The sequence below is a fragment of the Streptopelia decaocto genome (genome assembly GCF_964273445.1).
Source record: "Streptopelia decaocto genome assembly, chromosome: 21".
NCBI lineage: Eukaryota > Metazoa > Chordata > Aves > Columbiformes > Columbidae > Streptopelia > Streptopelia decaocto.
In genome coordinates, this window is record NC_138676.1 from 2,146,106 (window position 1) to 2,163,131 (window position 17,026).

Below are 17,026 nucleotides of genomic sequence, written 5' to 3' on the forward strand. Positions count from 1 at the left end.
TGGGAGAGAGATGCTGATCCAAGAGTGTGATCCCAACCTGAGAGTGAGACCCTAAACCAAGAGTGAGGGGTTAAACTAAGAGATGTTAATTCAAGAGTGAGATACTAATCCAAGATTGTGATGTTAACCAAAGATCACGATGCAAATCCAAGAGCAAGATGCTAACCCAAGAACAAGATGCTAATCCAAGAGCATGATGCTAATCCAAAAGCAGGGTGCTAATCCAAGACAGATGCTAACTCAGAAGCAAGATGCAAATCTAAGAGAGCGATGCTAATCCAAAAGCAAGATGCTAAACCAAGAGTGCGATGTTAATCCAAGATCAAGATGCTAACGCAAGAGAGAGATGCAAATCCAAGACTGTGAAACTAATCCAGGAGCATGATGCTAACCCAAGAGTGAGATGCTAAACCAAGATCGTGACGCTAATCCTAGGGCAAGATGCTAACCCAAAAGTGAGATGCTAATCCAAGAGCAAGATACTAAACTGAGATTGAGATGCTAATCCAAAATCATGCTGCTAATCCAAAAATCACAGTGCTAACCCAAGAGCACAATGCTAATCCAAGAGCACGATAATCATAAAAAAATCACAATGCTAATCCAAAATCACAATGCTAATCCAAAATCACAATGTTAATCCAACTGTGCGACGCTAATCCAAGCACCACAGGCGCACCTTTTCTTAATCCCGACTGCCACCCCCAAAACAAGAGCAAACCCCGCCCGAGCCCATGGCTGCCATTTGGCCACTGGCTGCCTATATATTAATTACGTGGGGATGGAGACCGACCCGTCCCCTTGGACGTGCTCATGTTATCACCACAGTTCCCACCTCTCTAATCAGGGCTTCTCGCTCCGAGATGCTGCTGACCTTGATACCTTCCAGTCCGAGGCCTCTCTACAGCAAAGTGATTCAATTAAGCCCCGGTTCACACAGAGTGCTAAAAAACATGGGGAAGAAAAAAAAATAGCCCAACAACAATAAAAAACCCATCCTCTTGAGAATAATTTTCTTCTACGGATTTTTAAGACCAGCGACTGGAGAATCGCTTTCTCGTTTTTGTGCTGTCTCTCCAGTCAATAAATAAGAAGGAAATAAAGGATTTCAGAGAAAATAGAACGCAGTCAAAAGGTAAATTGTGGTCTTAAAAGCCCCTGAGAGACTGTCAGAGACTTTGAAATGTTTCCTAGTTTGAGACCATTTCTTCCTGACTACATGGTTTCCACTCCTCAATTTGCATCTCTGGGAGGTAATCTTTAAAACTGATTTTCCCCTGGTTGCATTTCATCGGCAAAGAAACTAAACAGGCTGCTGCATTACAGTAATAACATCAACATTTCAGCCACCTTCGCCTTAATTATTTCTCTGTCTTGCCAACAGAACCAGTTAAAGGAGATTTATATTTGGGGGGAATAAGGGGGGGGAGTTGAGTTGGGTGTGTGTGGATGGGTGAGATAACTTGGAAAAAAACCAATTTCTCCCCTGTTATGTGTCACCAGCAGTAAAAACAACAACAAAAAAAGGAAAATTAAAAAAAAAAAAATACATGAGGTAAAAGGTTTGGGCCATTTAAGTAATAATAATGTCAACATTTCACCCGTCTCTTGCTTAATTATTTCCTTCTCTCAGCTCTGCCACCTGAACCAGTTTAGATAAGATTTCAGGGCGGATAAGGAGGAAGAACCTGTATTCTCGGCAGCAGATAAGCTGCTTTTTCCAGTGGAAAGGAAGAGAACACGGCACTAAAGCCTTCGTGCTGCCTCCTCCAGATTTATCAACAGCCTCTTAGTGAAAGTCTCGCTGCTAAAAACCTTGTGAAGTTGGACAAAATACTCGTGGATAAGAGAAAAGCCCTTGTAAAAAAAAAGAGAGGGAAGGTGGAGAGCACGGAGCAGCTCGGTGGCATCTGTGTCCAGCCAACATGTGTTCCAGGTCACCCCAAAAACCCCGTGGAGAGGGAAGCAGGGGTCTAGTTGACCCCAAAATCCCCATAGAAGGGGAAGCAGGGGTCTAGTTGACCCCAAAAACCCCATGGAAGGGGAAATGAGGGTCTAGTTCACCCCCAAAACCCCATGGAGGGTTCAGCTGATGGCTATCCACATTCAAGAGGAGCCTACAAGTTTTCAGAATGTCTCCTTTACTCAAGCAAGGTGTCAAAGCTTCTGAGCTGCTTTTATTTGCAAGTCAGCCTGTTCAAGACCTCCTAATCCTGATCTTTTAGGTTTCCTTCCTTTTTAAGATGTTCACATCCACCTTTGTCCATCACCCGGGTGCTTTACAACAATTCTCGCTTGCCAGGATGAGCAAGAAGAGCTTGATGGCCCATGAAGTCCTCTGTGACCTTGCAGCTGGGGAAAAGAGTAGCAAGAAGGGCTCTTGCATGGTTAAAGATTTAATTATGGCAAAATAAGGACCCTGGAGGGTCCGTATTCGTGTCCAACCCTGCAGAGAAGCTCCGGGTGCCCCGTTCCTGTGGCTCCCCGGCTTAAACGTGGCGAAGCCGCATGTTGGCTGCCGGCTCAGAGGCAGATGGGCTGCTCGCCTGTGTGCAAACATTTTGCGACACCTTGAGCGATGCGCGAAGAGGGCGGCTGGAAGGCGTCCATCCGTGGGGAGGAGGGAGACGCCGCCGCTCGTGGGGAGGAGGACGATGAGATGTGCGCGGCACCGCTGGTACTCCAGAGCAGTATTTTAAAAGGAAAGCGAGCAGCTCTCTGGATAAAAAGCTGTGAGTCTCCTTCTTCTCATTTCCTATTGCTGAATCTATTTTTATTACGCAATTTGCACCCTTCGGTGGGTCAGATGTTTTGTTGCTGACCCTCAGGCCAATTCTAAAAACAATATCTGCTCAGGGTTTTGCGCGTGTGCGTGGCTTATTTTTTTTGTTGTTAAATGAATTCAAGGCAGGTGTAAACTTTCCCTATTTCTTCATTTATAAGGGGCTGGGAGCTCTGTGCTCTCTGTTATCACCCCAAACCTGCCCAGGGGAAGGTAATAGGATGCTCCTGCATCCCATCGTGGTGGTGGGGTTGGATTTATCCTCGTGTTTAGTCCCTTCTGAGCTCCTTCAGCTTCTCTCCACCCGGGTCTGCCTGGTGGCTGATTATATTGGGTCTGCGTGTGTAAGCTCAGCCTCCTGCCATCCTAATCATCTAAAGTGGCTATTTGAATAAATCCCCGGCGCCTGTAGTTTCCTGTAATTTCCAAAAAGGAAACAAATCTGTGCAGGCTGCGATTTTGCGCCTGTGAATTTTGAATGAATAACTCGAAGAGCCTCAATTTCTCTTCCTTCCTCGCCCTCCTCTGCCTCCCAGACCCGGCTCAGATGCTGCTGCTGAAGGGTCTCAACTGCAGGTCTCCTTTTGGGGGGTGGATTTTTCAGCCAAGCTCCTCACCTTCTAACCCCGAGCATCTCTGCGACATCTCGATTTCCACAACGATCCCTATTTACAACCTTCTGCCTTTCAAGTTTCCCATCCTGTTCTGTTTTTATGACAGCGAGGGCTCTCCTTTTTATGACGTTGTTGTTTTTTAAAGTGGTTTTATCACCTGGTTTTATGACGAAATTACTGTGTGGCACCCCAAGTGCCACAGTTTCTTTCCTTGCCTCACCGGGGAGGTGGCTGTGATTTGGTGATGGATGGAGCGCTTGTTATCCGATATATTTTTATCCATAGATATAGAAAGCACTTGGTGATCCTAGTGGATCCAAGGCACTATATAAATGTAAATTATTATCATTAAACACCTTCTGCATCTTTTAAACCTACTGGTTGGAATCGAATACAGAACAGGGCAGCTGGTAACTGGTCAACCTGATGCGAGAGGTGCTATTTTTGTCTTTGTTAACAATTAAATGTTGATACCACGGAAGACTTTTATTTTCCCCTTGTGATTTTTCAGCGCTGCCTGTGATTTGAAAGTCGCTTCTCACCCACCATGTGAAATCTCTGCAGACTTTCTAGCAATGACCTGGACATGAAACAGCTGCTTTGGGGGCACGGATGCTCCCCAGATTGTCCCAAACAATCATCCCTGCAGCATCGGCCCCAGATACGGACAGAAAGAGGATTCCCCATGAGCTACTTGGTTGCAGGGAAGAGTTTGATTCCTACATGATTTAAAGGAGAATTTCAATGCTTGTGTCCAAAACTCTGACTCTAAAGCATTTCCACTTGGCCCCAGAAAACCCCTTGGGTGTTGTCCCCATCGCAGCCATGACTGCCCAGATTTTACCCCTAAAGCCCAGGTTTTATCCCTAAATTCCAGCCTTCCTCCCCCATCTCCAGCAAAGCCACCCGGCTGCCAGCTCCTCCCCATGGCAATTCACTCACACCCAGCAAGACGCTTTCACTCCACTTTCTGCTTCAACAGGAGAAATATTAATTATTTCTCGGGTCATTACAAGCAGTGGTTTGCAAAGGTTTTTCAGTATTTAAAGGAACTACTTCTCTTTTTCTTTATTTTTTTCCCATTTTCCCCAGGCTCTCCTAAGTTGCCGCCTCCTGCTGCTCAGGGCAGAACTTCCATTTAGCTCCATTTTCCTTTCTCATTTCACGCTGTAACGGAGACTCAACGTAAGGTGTTCAAGCCATAATTTGCCATGAACCCCCCTTCTCTCTCCACATTAGAGGAACCCAAAAGCACTTGTGCCCTGGGGATGAAACCTCTGCCTAATTCCTGGGAGCTGGTAGAAGCTGGAAAGGGGGATCTTGGATGGGTCATCCCAAATTTGAGTTATCTGCATGGCCAACTCCTAATTTGAGCAAACCAGGCACCTTTTAACATCAAAAAAAGAGTAATAGCCCCTTCCAGAGGGCCATTTGCGCAACATCTACTTCAGCGTGAGATTAATATCCAGGGATGGGGGAGGCTGTCTGCTCATTAATTACAAAGGACACCCGCAAGCCAATCATAAAAATGTAGCTATGTAGTTTTGAAGCCCAAGTTGAGCTAAAAGGCAAGTCATAGCCGCAAAGCAACCCCTGTCCCAGCATCGGGTGGGATGCTATTGTCTATCAGACACACCAAGAGATGCTTTAAAATTAAAATGCCATGTGGAAAGCCCAGGACCTTCGCACCAAGGAGAGAGATTCGTTGCAGTATTCACCGGCCCTTTCTCCAGCGTGGCCGGGGGAAGATGCTGGGAGCTGCGCTGGGAAGCAACTCAAGGCTGGACAACACTTAAAGGAAAGGAAAGAATTCAAGACATGGAAAAATCAACCCAGGATAGGGCTGGCAAAGCCCTCAGCCCCAAGAAAACACGGGAACATCCCACTTGACGCATCCTCTCCCAAAGCATCTCTGCTCCGTTTGTCATCAGGGGGATCGATAGGAAAGCGGGGGCTGTCGCTCAGGCGATGTCACGCTCCAAGGGGCTCATTCTTCTCCGCCGGCTGACAAGGGGAGAGGGAGCCAATGCTCGTGTCAGGTTGCTAACAACCCATCGAACCCCCCCCAAGGGACGGATCCCTCAACCTATAGCACATCCATATGTGAGAGGCACAAAAGCAGCTGCTGCGTGTGATGCAGATTCTGAGGAGCGTGGGTCGGATGCAGACAGGAGAGTTTTGGCTTGACTGACAAACAGGAGAAATGCACATGTGTGGGGTTGTTTCACGCAGCACAGAACACAAGGTGTCAGTGATCCATAAGGGCAAAAAGAATAATAATCAGAATAGTTCGATGCAGTAGATGATGCAAAAGGAATGCAGGAGATGATGCAAAAGGGAAAAGCTCATGTGGTGCAGAGGGAGCAAAGGCTCCTGGATGCTTTACCCAAACTGGGGAGGATTTGGGAGCAAGATGCAAAAAGGTTTGTGCCCAGAGCAGGAGGTGGCACAAGCAACGATGGGGACAGTGGGATGGAGGGATTTGGATGCACAACAAGCATCCCCGTGGCATTTCACAGCCGTTCACATCTCAGCTACATTCACAGCAGCTGGGAATAGTTGCTCAGGGCTCCTGCGCAAGGGGCAGAGTAAGAGGGGAAAGGGATGACAGAGAATCAGAAAAGCTTTGTATCAACCCGATGCGCTTTGTATCTGTCAGTCCAGTACAGACCCATGGACTCTGTGCCGAGAAGCCAAACGCTTTGCGTTTGATAAAAACATGGGTCAGGCCCTCCCCGTGTTGAGACAAGGAATCGCAGATCGGCGCGAGCACCCAAACATTAATCATTTCTAACCATGTCTTTTCCAATTTGCTCTGTGGTCCTTTAGGCTCCGGCATCTGGGCAGGAACAAAGCAAAAAGGGTGAATTTTGACGGGATCGATAAAAACACGGGGGTTTTTTTTGAGCTGCACGAGGCAGAATTTGCTTTTCACCCCAAATTTCTAAAGCACCTCTGAGATGCTTTTCCCACCCCAGGAAAATCTCCCCAAGGAAACCCGTCCACCCTGTGCCATCCAATGGAGCCGGCTCAGAGTGCTGTAAACTTAAGTTGCTCAGACGTGACATCAAATATTTAGGTTATTTGGGATTTGTGCTCAATTGTTTGATGTTTCCGTTTCACTCTCAGTAGACCCGGCTGCTGTTTTGCCACTAGGAAAGATTCCCAGCAGAAAACACGGCTTCATGGAGACCCAAACTTATTCAAGGAGAAGAGACTGCCTGGAAGAAAATGATCATGTTTTCATAACTTCTTTTTTCTCGTTGTTGTTTTGAATTGACATCCTGACTCTGGTTTAGGCTGAATTTTCCATTCAGAGAATTGAATTCTGTTCAAAAAGTAGGAAAAAAATACCTGAGGTGGTTCCAAGCGGAACTGTTGCTGGATTTGAAACGTCACCTAGTCCACATTTTCTCACTGCAGCTCAGCATTACGAACAAATATTGAAAAATGACCTTTTCCAGGCTGTAGCCTCTTTATTTTCTGATCAAAAGAGCAGGAAAGCTGGGAAATGCTGATGTCTCAAGCTGCCAGCGGTCATTTTGGTAATGGAAATAGCTTACTCAACTCTGCAAGGGAGACTTGGACAGAAAGAGGACTGGAATAAAATGAAAAATAAAACAGAAAGAGGAAAAGGGTTGTGATTAAACACCAATACACTTGGCACCGAGGTGACCCTGCTCCTCTGTCCCTGGCTTATGTCATCTTAAAAAACAGGAGCTCTCCCTTCAAATTAACTTAATCTGTAACGCTCAATAATTCATGTTGATTTAAGAAGGCGTTATTTCTAATGGGACGCACACGCAGGCAGAGTTAATATTAGAACAGGCCATGGAGGGGGAGGAGACGGGGAATTTGACTAGAAAAGGTGGATGTATGAGTTAATTGCCTGTTAATTATTCACCTTAAGTAGCTTCTCTGTCTCCATTCTCACACTCCCATTGTCCCCTTGTGGTTGTCACCATGTTCCCACCAGCATATCTACTGGGACAGTCCAGGGCAGGGGTGAAGGCATCACAAGACAGGCTTGGGATGTTCCTGCCAAGACGCCGGTGAAGATCAACCACATGGTTCCCATCCATCCTCATCCATTCTGCTCCATGTCCCGCGGGTTGAGGCTTCACAATGCTGCGGCCAGATCACCATCATCATCACCAGGTCTCCTCTCTTCTCCTCCCTTTTTTTTTCCTCCCGGGGAAGCCGACGCTCTCTTCAAAGTTTCTCCTTGCTCGGCTGCCTCCGAGATGTGGGAACTCAACGCTAATTAACGCGGCTGCAAATCCCAGCTCGGCTGGCGGGGCCTCGAATCCATCGTTTCTCCCGTGGGTGCAGAAGGATCCACGAGCGAACCCTCCGGCTCCCGAAATGACGCGGCTGGCAGATGCATATTTTAATGAGGCGCATCTGTCGGCTCCATAATCTCTTGTATTTGCCCTCCCTGCTCCCGGCTTTGATGGAAGGCCGGAGGGAACTCTCCCATGGTTACAGCTGAAGTGTTTGCTTTGCAATTTCGCTCGGTCGTTGCCTGATTTTATTTTTAAATTTCTTCCAAGTCCTAATCAGGCTCTTACGTTATTTAATTAATACCCTGGCTTAGTTAAACAGATCATAAATTAAGAAGCCTCGCCGTTAAAGATGTACCAGGTAGCAAATAGCCCTCCCGTGGCTTCCTGGCTTGGGTTTTTCTCCCAAACCACTGCCGTCCTTTGACTGTAGAAACTTTGGGATGAGATACTGGTTCCTGAGCAACATTTGTCCCCGAGATTCTACAAATAAAAGACTTCTCCTAATGTTGATGACACTAATAAGCTCATCTCTTTGAGTGTTTGGACTTCCAAGGCTATGGAATGATCTGTTCCACTCCATTTAACCATGTAGATTTGAAAACAATGTGACAAAAGCTTAAATATTTCATTAAAATGTTATGTAGCTCTGCATCCGAGCGGGGAAGTAGGAGGCATCAGCCCCAGAAAGCTGTTGTCAGACAAGAATGACAGCAGTTGGAAACTGAATTGGGAGGCGTTAGGGGATTTCACGGCACCGAGAAAGTGGAAAAGCTGGCAAGGATGGAGAAAGCAGCACCAAGCCATAAAAACCACCAACAGGTATCAAAATCTGACTGCTAAAACCCTCCCAGCCCCTTTGCGAGGGTGCGGGTATCACTGCCAGGCATTACATTTCCCCAGAATATCTGCAGAAATTCATCTAAAATAAAAGATGCGCTACCAATGGGTTGCAAAACACCGTTTCCTATCGATCGGGTCCAAGTGGAACGCGCTATAACTTTAATTTTCTTAAAAGGAAAGCTGCAAATATAAGTTGCTGAACATCTTAGGTAAATGTACCAATTAGCAACTACCATGTAGATTCACATAAACACTAAGTGCCATCTATTCAACACATTCCATAACCCCAAAGATAATAACGATTTCCTTTTGATCCATAAAAACATCGCTCGGCTCAATCAACGCCTTTGCAGCAGCTCGGAGCTCTGACGTCCACCCGCGCGCCCTGGGACTAAATTAGTTTTGAGATCTTTAGCTCTAATTAAATAACATTATTTCTTTTGTCTGGCTCCAGCAACAGATTCTGCTTTAGCAACAGAAGGAGGGAGCCTGGGCGAAGGAGGGGAAGGTAAAGCAGCCTGCAGAGGTTTTCCGTAAGCAAGGAAAAAACCACCCTGACAGCCGTTTTTTCTGCTTTTCCATTAATTTACAGGCTTCTTTCATGTACGGGCACATGTCAGAGCTCTGAGCTGCGGCAAAGGGGTGATGGAGCAGAAGGAAAAATCAAAAGACAATCGATGTTGTTTTCGGGGCGGGGGAAGGAAGAGGTGGCAGTTGTGGGAGTTTGGGGTAGGGTGGTTTGTGGGGCTGTGGAGAGAGAAAAACAAATGCAGGGGGAATGAAAAAGCAGAAATCCGAATGTATTTTCATGGTGGTGTGTGGACTCCCATAAGGTGAACCTTCCACCAGAACTAGTACCTTAATTCACTTGTTTTGGCTGCTACGGATTAATTAGAGTCAATCGAACTAAAAGCACTAGAACCCTTGGTTTGGATCTTTTTTTTTTTTAAACAATTGTTTTCCCTAAAAATTAACCACGATAAAAAAAAACAACAAGGAAAACACAAATCCAAACTTCAATTTAAACCATCTTAAATATGGAAATAGTTTAACTTTGCGGGTTGAATAATCAGGATGTATCTGGGAGTGACACGGACTGGACGTCGTTCAAGCTTTTCAAGAATATGCCATTTTCATTAACTTCCACATCCATTCTGGGAAGTCTCACCGGCAAACCTGGCTTTTCCCAGCTCTCCTGATAGGATCTTACAGCCATTTTGCCAACAAAACCTGTGCTCATTTCCCATCTCCCACCCAAAAAGGGTCTTTACAAGATGTTGTGAGCCACCTCCTGTTTGCAATCCCGCGCAACACCCTCCTGTGTTCCTTATGGGCAAGATTAATTACTGAGAAATGCAAGATAATAAAATATATGTATGAAAATATAATAGATAGTGCGACGATGGAATGAAAACAAGCGTTTTCTCAATGGGTAAAGTCCTGCTGGTCCTGCCACACATTGCACTGTTGGCACTGACGCTCTTTGTGTCCTTAAATTTATGCACGTATGCCCTTGAATCAACATGTATATTTGTAAAACTGAAGTATTAAACATTTTGTGCCTGTGCTACTCATCCCAGAACCTCTGCGCTCACTAATCATCTCCCACTCACACCATTCGCAGGGTCAAGATGCACCCACACTGCTCTCACGATGGATTTGTTTCCAGTTCTCTCCATTTGGCAACAAAGCTTTGTGTCAAAAAAAAACACTGCGTGCAATCACAAGGACAAATAAAGCGCAAATAACCATCAACACGATGGGGAGATGGGACTCACCGAGAACAGTCAGCCGGGCAGGTCGGGATCGGATGGCTGCCTGGATGGCCTGACATTCGTAGACAGCGTCATCTTGGAGATCAGCGCGCAGGATTTTCAAATGATGCTCTCCGGACAGATGGTCTCCTACCACCAGGTAGCGCGGATAACCTGTGGGATGCAGAAAACCAGCCCAAAATGAGAGACCTTCCAAATTTGGGGAATGAGACTGTAGCTTTTACCCCATGAGTTCAAAAAGGAGGCACTGCCAAAGGAGTGCTAATTGGAATTCGTAGGGAAAGGGATGAGCCCGTCTATTAGGAAACTCCGTGGCTCCTCCGAGACCTGTCACACGATTTCTTTAACGTCTTAAAACCCTGAATATGTCAATTTTTAGGTCTGGGGGCAGCGATAGCCCCAATCAGCAGTCGGAAGGACTGCTGCCATGACCCCATCCAGGTCATTAATGCTCCACATAACGCCGGCAGCCTGGCACACACTCCAAGTTTTGTTTTCTTCCCATGCTATCAACAGCAGGATTTGCTCTCCTGAACCACGAGAAATACAAATGATGGGTTTGTTTGGATTTAGCTAATTAGATGACTGGCTGAGCTGGTATCCTGGCAGTTCCTCTCTCTGAAAAGCAGCCCCTGCTCCATTAATTGTAGAAGTCGTTCAAACGAGCTCCGTACTTCAGCAGAGCTGTTGTTCCGCAACTGCGTCGCGGGGTCTCATACAGAAAAATCAGCTCTTTAATATATGTAAAAGTTGCGGCACTGAGCTTTGAAAAACAGTTGAAGGGGGGATGACTTGCTGAGGCAACTCTGAGAAATGAGTAATTATACTTATTAAAAAAAACAGAGGAAAAGAAAAAGCACTTTAGAGAGGAGCTGCAGCTCCTGGAAGGGCTCAGTGCCCTCCCGGGTTTTTTGCTCTCAAGTGAACACTCTCCCTTAGTCCTGTGAAATATTTCACTAAAAAATTAGTATTTTCTGATATAACGTATAAAAGAAACTGTGTAACTTCTCCACTATTGTTCCAGAGTCTTCAACAGTTGTAATAAACCCTCAAACACAATGTGGGATTAAGTAACGAGAACTCTGGGGAATTTTATAACCGAACTAGAATTTGTCAAAAGTGCCACTTAAGGAAGCCACAAGTACTTGTGAATTGCAATAAACACATTTATCCAAAGCAAACAGACACTTTATTTGGTGTTGTTTTGTTTGGGTTTTTTTTTGAGAAGTCAAAAGAGATGCTTTCAATAATTACAAAACATCCCAGCCTGTGTTTTGGAAACGTGACATTTGTTTCTCAAGGCCACCCCAAACCAAAGCCGGGCTTTCCAAAGGTAGCACCTGTGGGAAAACAACTGTTTGCTTTCAAGCCAACCAAGTTTTCTTACTTATTCCAAGTTTGGAGGCTTAGGGAAGGTTTTGCAGTTGAAACGAACATACTTGTTACTCTTAAAATCAACCTTGTGGCTGGTTTTCTGTGCCGAGGGGACAAGACTTACTGGAGAGATCGCGTCCCACCCCGAGGGCCAGCCCGTCTTTGATCCAGAGGACGATGCCATTGTACTCGGGGATGGCGCAGAGCAGCGTGACGGGCTGGCCGGCGATCACCACCTGGTCCTGCGGCTGCTGCGTGAACGAGGACGCCTGACCTGGACGGAGAAAGAAAGAACAGGCTTCGGTTCTCAAGAGTTTTTTCCACAGGATGCGACAGCTCAAGATGCAACGATTTTCCTCCGCAGGTTGAAAAAATGATACAGTCAAGAGGCGCCAGGCGCTTCCTCTGACTATTTTATTCCAAATGCTGGTGCTGGTGTTTTAGCCGTCATGATGAACAGACAGAAAATCTTCTGGGAAGAGGCGATATTTTGTTTTACAGCAAATATAAGAGGATGTTGATTGAGAACCAGGATGCCCAGTCAAAAACCTGCTACAAAACCCCCAGGAAAACACCCTACCGCTGCTGTTTTCTTTTCTCCCAAAGCATTTTTGCTACCAGTATTTTCCTTGGCTTTACCATGATTGAAAAACATTCAAGTATTACATCTTTTCTTTCCAAATGAGCGTTGTAGTTTTCAATCAGGCAAGATGAGAATCTGGGATGTTCAGATCTAACGTTGCCCCTTCGCTCCCCTCATATCTGAGCTTGTAAAGAGAATAGTTAAAACAAAAGAACAAGTGAAAGCATTTCAGGTCCAGAATTCGGAGCCCACACTCCTCCGCTCAATGTCAGCTCAATATACAGAATTATAGCGGGCTGAAGAAAAAGTTTCTCTTGAAAATCAATTTGTTAAACCAGGACAGTCTCCCTGCGAACCACTCTCAATCAATCCCATCCTAATTTACATCCACTCAATTTTCATCATTGACTGGTGATTAATCCTAAACCAAGGTTAGGGGGGACACAAGTTCTTGCAACTAAACTTGTTTCCGAATGAGCTGTTGGGCAAAGCTACAAAGCTCCATCATTTTTTAACCCATGCAGTTAAACCAATGTACTTCCCCGTGTGAACGCTTGATTTAATTTAGTCTAGCTTAACTTATACACTTGCTCTTAGCCAGCTAAAGAAAAGCAGAGCCATCCTTTCTGGATTTCTACAGGTTTATATACGTTAGGTGACAAAGATGAAAAAGAAAATTGGGAAAGCAAGCAGAAAAAGTGAGCGTTTTGCTTTGTTGTTGATTTTTCATATGTATTTTCCACGCGCTAACTTATATTTTCGCGGCTCACTCCGTAATCTTGTCAATTGTCCAGGCAGGAATGTGGCAATAACCCCCAAAGATTGGTTTATCGGTGAGAATGATCAGGGTGTCAGCCGGGAGCCGCGAGGGGCGGAATGAGAAAGGAGAAGCACAAAGTGGTGATCGTGCCCTCTGAAAATGTCCATTAAGCTTAAAACGGGTCGGGTTTTTTTTTGGTCCAAGGCTCCCTTTCAGTTCCAAACAGCTCAGACCTGGTCAAAGGAGAGAAAAACGGGGGTAAGGTCCTTAAGAGCATTACCTGGCTCATCTCTCCCTAAATCACACATAAGGAAAAAAAAAGAAAAGAAGTACTGAAGGCTGAGCTCAACTAGCTCTCAAATCAGCTTAAAGTCTGATTTACTGGGTTTAACTGGGTTTGGAAGATCAGAGGCTCGTCCACGTTGTGATTTTCAGCCGTCTTATGTCTTAATGTCAAAAGCACAAGTAATTTGCCGCAAAGTTTTAAGGGCGATGAGATATTTGACAGAAAATAACTGAAAATGAGGAGACTAAGAGAGGGCGATTTGCAAATGCGGTTTCAGCTACAAGAAAATGAGCTGAAACACGTCAAGTTGGGTATTTTTGCCATGAATGTTTACAATATTATTACAAAAAGGTGCTTTGGTTTCAGAGCAGGGTGGTGGTTTGACTCCAAGCCAACGATCACACAAGATGCTGTGGGTCAACCAGAAGTCTCCCGTTCTCTCCCCTTCCAACTCAACAGGGTATTAGCCAAAAAAAATATATCAAATTTTAGCTATAACCTGGCTTAACAAATCCAAATCCTTGCAGAGATCAGAGTTCAGACCAACCAAGAGTCTGGGCAAGGAGCATCTTCTGTTCACCCAGGAGAAGAGACGCACCAAGGAGAAGTAAATATTAGGACTCTGAGTTCACTGTTGATTCTTTTTTCCTTTGAAAAAACAAATGGATATGCAAATGAGATGCTAATCATGCCTCTTGGCCACGTTCCAGCATGACAGTGGAGTCCCATCTGTGCTCTCGAGCTGCCCTTCTGCTGAACGCGGATGGTTGAGTGGCTGTTGGAAACAGGGCTTTGGTGTCGGAGAAGGTTCTGGATCTCCGAGCATCATCTTCTCCCGGTCGCCGGCTTCGCCATCGACATTGCGTGACCTGTTTTCTGGCTCCGTGAACTCCTGTCTTGCTGTGGGAAGATGCTCTGAAACAAAAGCCGGGGGGATTTCTAATCGGGTAGATATGGGAGAATAAAAGACTGACTGCAATTAGCAAGTGAGCAATATCGCTAACCCTGCTTTCAAAAAATCCCAGGCAGGAACCTGTGTGTCATAAAAGTCTAAGGAAAAGAAAATGAAGATAGAACCACTTTAGAACTCTTTGTATTTCCTTAATGGTTTTGCACCTGTGGCTCCTGCTTTTCACTATTTCTCCATAATGTTGCCCCGTTCTTTCAAACAAAGGCTGCGACTCCGCTGTGTTTGTGACTTCCAAGGGAAATCACGCCGCTGACACTGTCACGTTCCTTTTCAGAGAAGCCCAAATACACGCACGCATGGTGCTAAGGACCAAAACTCCCATTTTACAACGGAGAAAGCAGCGGGAGGCACCTACACGACACCGTTGCCAAGGTTGTGTGCGCCGTGGTGAGACCTCAAAGCTCCTTCCATGGCCACAGCCCGAAGTCGGCGAGCGGCTTCCTGAGCTCTCTGAAGAACCCAAATCTGTTTGCATGAGTTCTTGTTGGAATTATTTCCAGCTCGTGGCCTCCTGTGTAAAACCCGCCTGCCTCGCAGGCAACTCGCTGCAAGGAGAGGCAGGCGGGAAGAGCAGATAGTTAAATTTTCATTACCCAAGAGAAGTGAGTATTGTAGCAAGAAGCGAGGTACTTGCAGAGGGAACAATGACTCATTAGAAATAGAGACGCCGGGGCTTTTTTCATGTAAGCTGAGCTTTGAATTGCCATTGTGTAATGAAAAGAATTAGTCCTTTTTTGTCGAGGAGTGGTGAAGAAAGACTGTGAAGCTCCTTATAAAAATGTTCCTGTTTGGAAATGAAAGGCCCAATGATGAAGAGAGGTGGGACGTTTTTGTCATCCCTCAATTTTAAGAGCTAAATCCTTTGCTCAACCCAGCATGATGTGTGGGATAAGGATGCTCGAGGGGTTTCTATGTGATGCCCCCAGCCCACAAGGGTCCCTCTGAAGAGTGGAACATCATCCAAGGGTTGGTTTTTCATGACATGACACCTGCAGATGGAACCATTGGGACAGGATGCCCGTGTGCCCGAGATTTCCCGACAGACCAGGGCTTGTATCTGCATCACCCAGAGCATCTTCAGCCATCGATCCCATGACAAACAGCCTGGTTCTCAAACAGGTCCTTCTTCTCGGAGCCAAGGACAAGGAGCGCCCTTGCGTAAGGCCCATCACGCTCAGAAACACGGGCCCGCATCGATTTTTAGATGGCTGGCGAAAAGCAAGCAAGACAAAAGCGTTAAATTATTTACAAAGCTCTCCGGAATTGTCAGTCACAGGGAAGCATGGAGCAAACGGGGAGAGCGGGGCTGAGCTCCGGTACCTGCCTCCATCTTAATTATCTCCCCAGTGGAGCAGAAAGGGAAGGGACAGTGAGTGTCCCCAGGAAGATTTAAGGACAATACCAAGATTTTCGTGCACCTTCAGAGAAGGAAAAGCTCTGGGGCTCCCCAGACAGATGAATCACACCAGTGATGCTGTCCCCAGTATGGAGATACAGAGCAACATCCCCATGGGAGGGTCAAATTTTGGTGATGGCCAGAGCCACGTCCTGAGCTTCCCTTCAGCTTCACAGAAGGAAAACCAAAAATAGCTTGAGTTCAGCCCTTACATAAGCTTTCCGTTATTTTATTTTGTTTCCTTGGGGGGAAAAAAAGTTTGAACAAAAATGTCACTTTGGCCTTTTTGAGTTTGCCTGCATAAGTCTGGCTCATGTGGCTTCTGTGCACTTGACACCACTGAATTATTCAATTTGAAAGAAAGCAAAAAATACAAGCACAAGACCCTTTGGTCAGGGCATGAATCAGCTTCTCATTGTGTGATCCAGCATCAGACGTATCCCCTGTTTTAGAGCGAAGTCCCCGAGCTCATACCTTGTCACCCACAAACGTTGAGAGAGACAGGAACCACTTTCCCCTTGTAGCACCACAAAATGCAAAGCCTGGCATTCCCATCAATCCCAGCCAACCCCGCGGCTTCCGAGCGGGACCAAGCTGAATTTAAGTAAAACCAAAGCCAAAATGATACCAGGTGCAGGCCCAACAGCTAGAGCTGAGTTTAAGCTCGGCCTTTGCATAACCTTTAGGCCCGAGCTCATCCTGCAGTGATGTCAGATATTCCCATCATGCCACTTAGTGAAGAAAAATCATCATCCTGCTGTGGCCACTAAGGAGCTTCAAAAGGGAGACGAGGAAATTTTTGAATAAGGTATTAGACCTTTCAGAATTCTTTTTTTTTTGTCTATTAGTCACACAGGCAAGAGATCTGAACCACCGAGCGTTGCGCCGGCTTTGATACCCGCGCGAAATCCCAGCGCTGCTTTCAAAGTCGCCGCGAGTAGTTTGATCAGCCGTGCAGAAAGGGCTTAAATGTCATCGGCTGCTCCGTTATTAGCTACCGATTGGGAAAGGTGTAAGAATACACTTACCGGGGGATATTTATTAGCAACCGGCTTCCAGAATTACCTCTTGTGAGATTAAATGCCTGTTCTGGGTAGTTGCACCGATAGAAAATAAACTAATGTACCATAGCATTGGATCGAAAATAAGCTGTCCCCAAAAATCAGCATTCGAGTGACCTTAAGGAGTGAATATTGTGACGCAACTGTTCTGCTTTAACAAGCTCACAGGTACCTGCTGCCCAGATACAGCTGGGATTGTAGGAAACCGCATTATCTTCTATTAGACGAGCTGACAGAGCCGGAAAAAAATACCCAAACAACCAACTTTGGGGCACACAGGATTTTCCCAGGGTTGGAAA

At 45.9% G+C, this 17,026-nt stretch overlaps 1 protein-coding gene across 1 annotated transcript in view; it reads right to left on the reverse strand.

Moving 5' to 3' along the window:
* Positions 1 to 17,026, reverse strand: part of KIRREL3 (kirre like nephrin family adhesion molecule 3) — a gene marked incomplete at both ends in the record, with an annotated part of 213,652 nt that overhangs the window by 30,763 nt on the left and 165,863 nt on the right. Inside the window, 2 exons of the mRNA XM_082070305.1 lie at positions 10,301 to 10,450; positions 11,796 to 11,945. Coding sequence (XP_081926431.1) covers positions 10,301 to 10,450; positions 11,796 to 11,945 — 300 coding nt within the window. The remainder of the gene's footprint in view (positions 1 to 10,300; positions 10,451 to 11,795; positions 11,946 to 17,026) is intronic.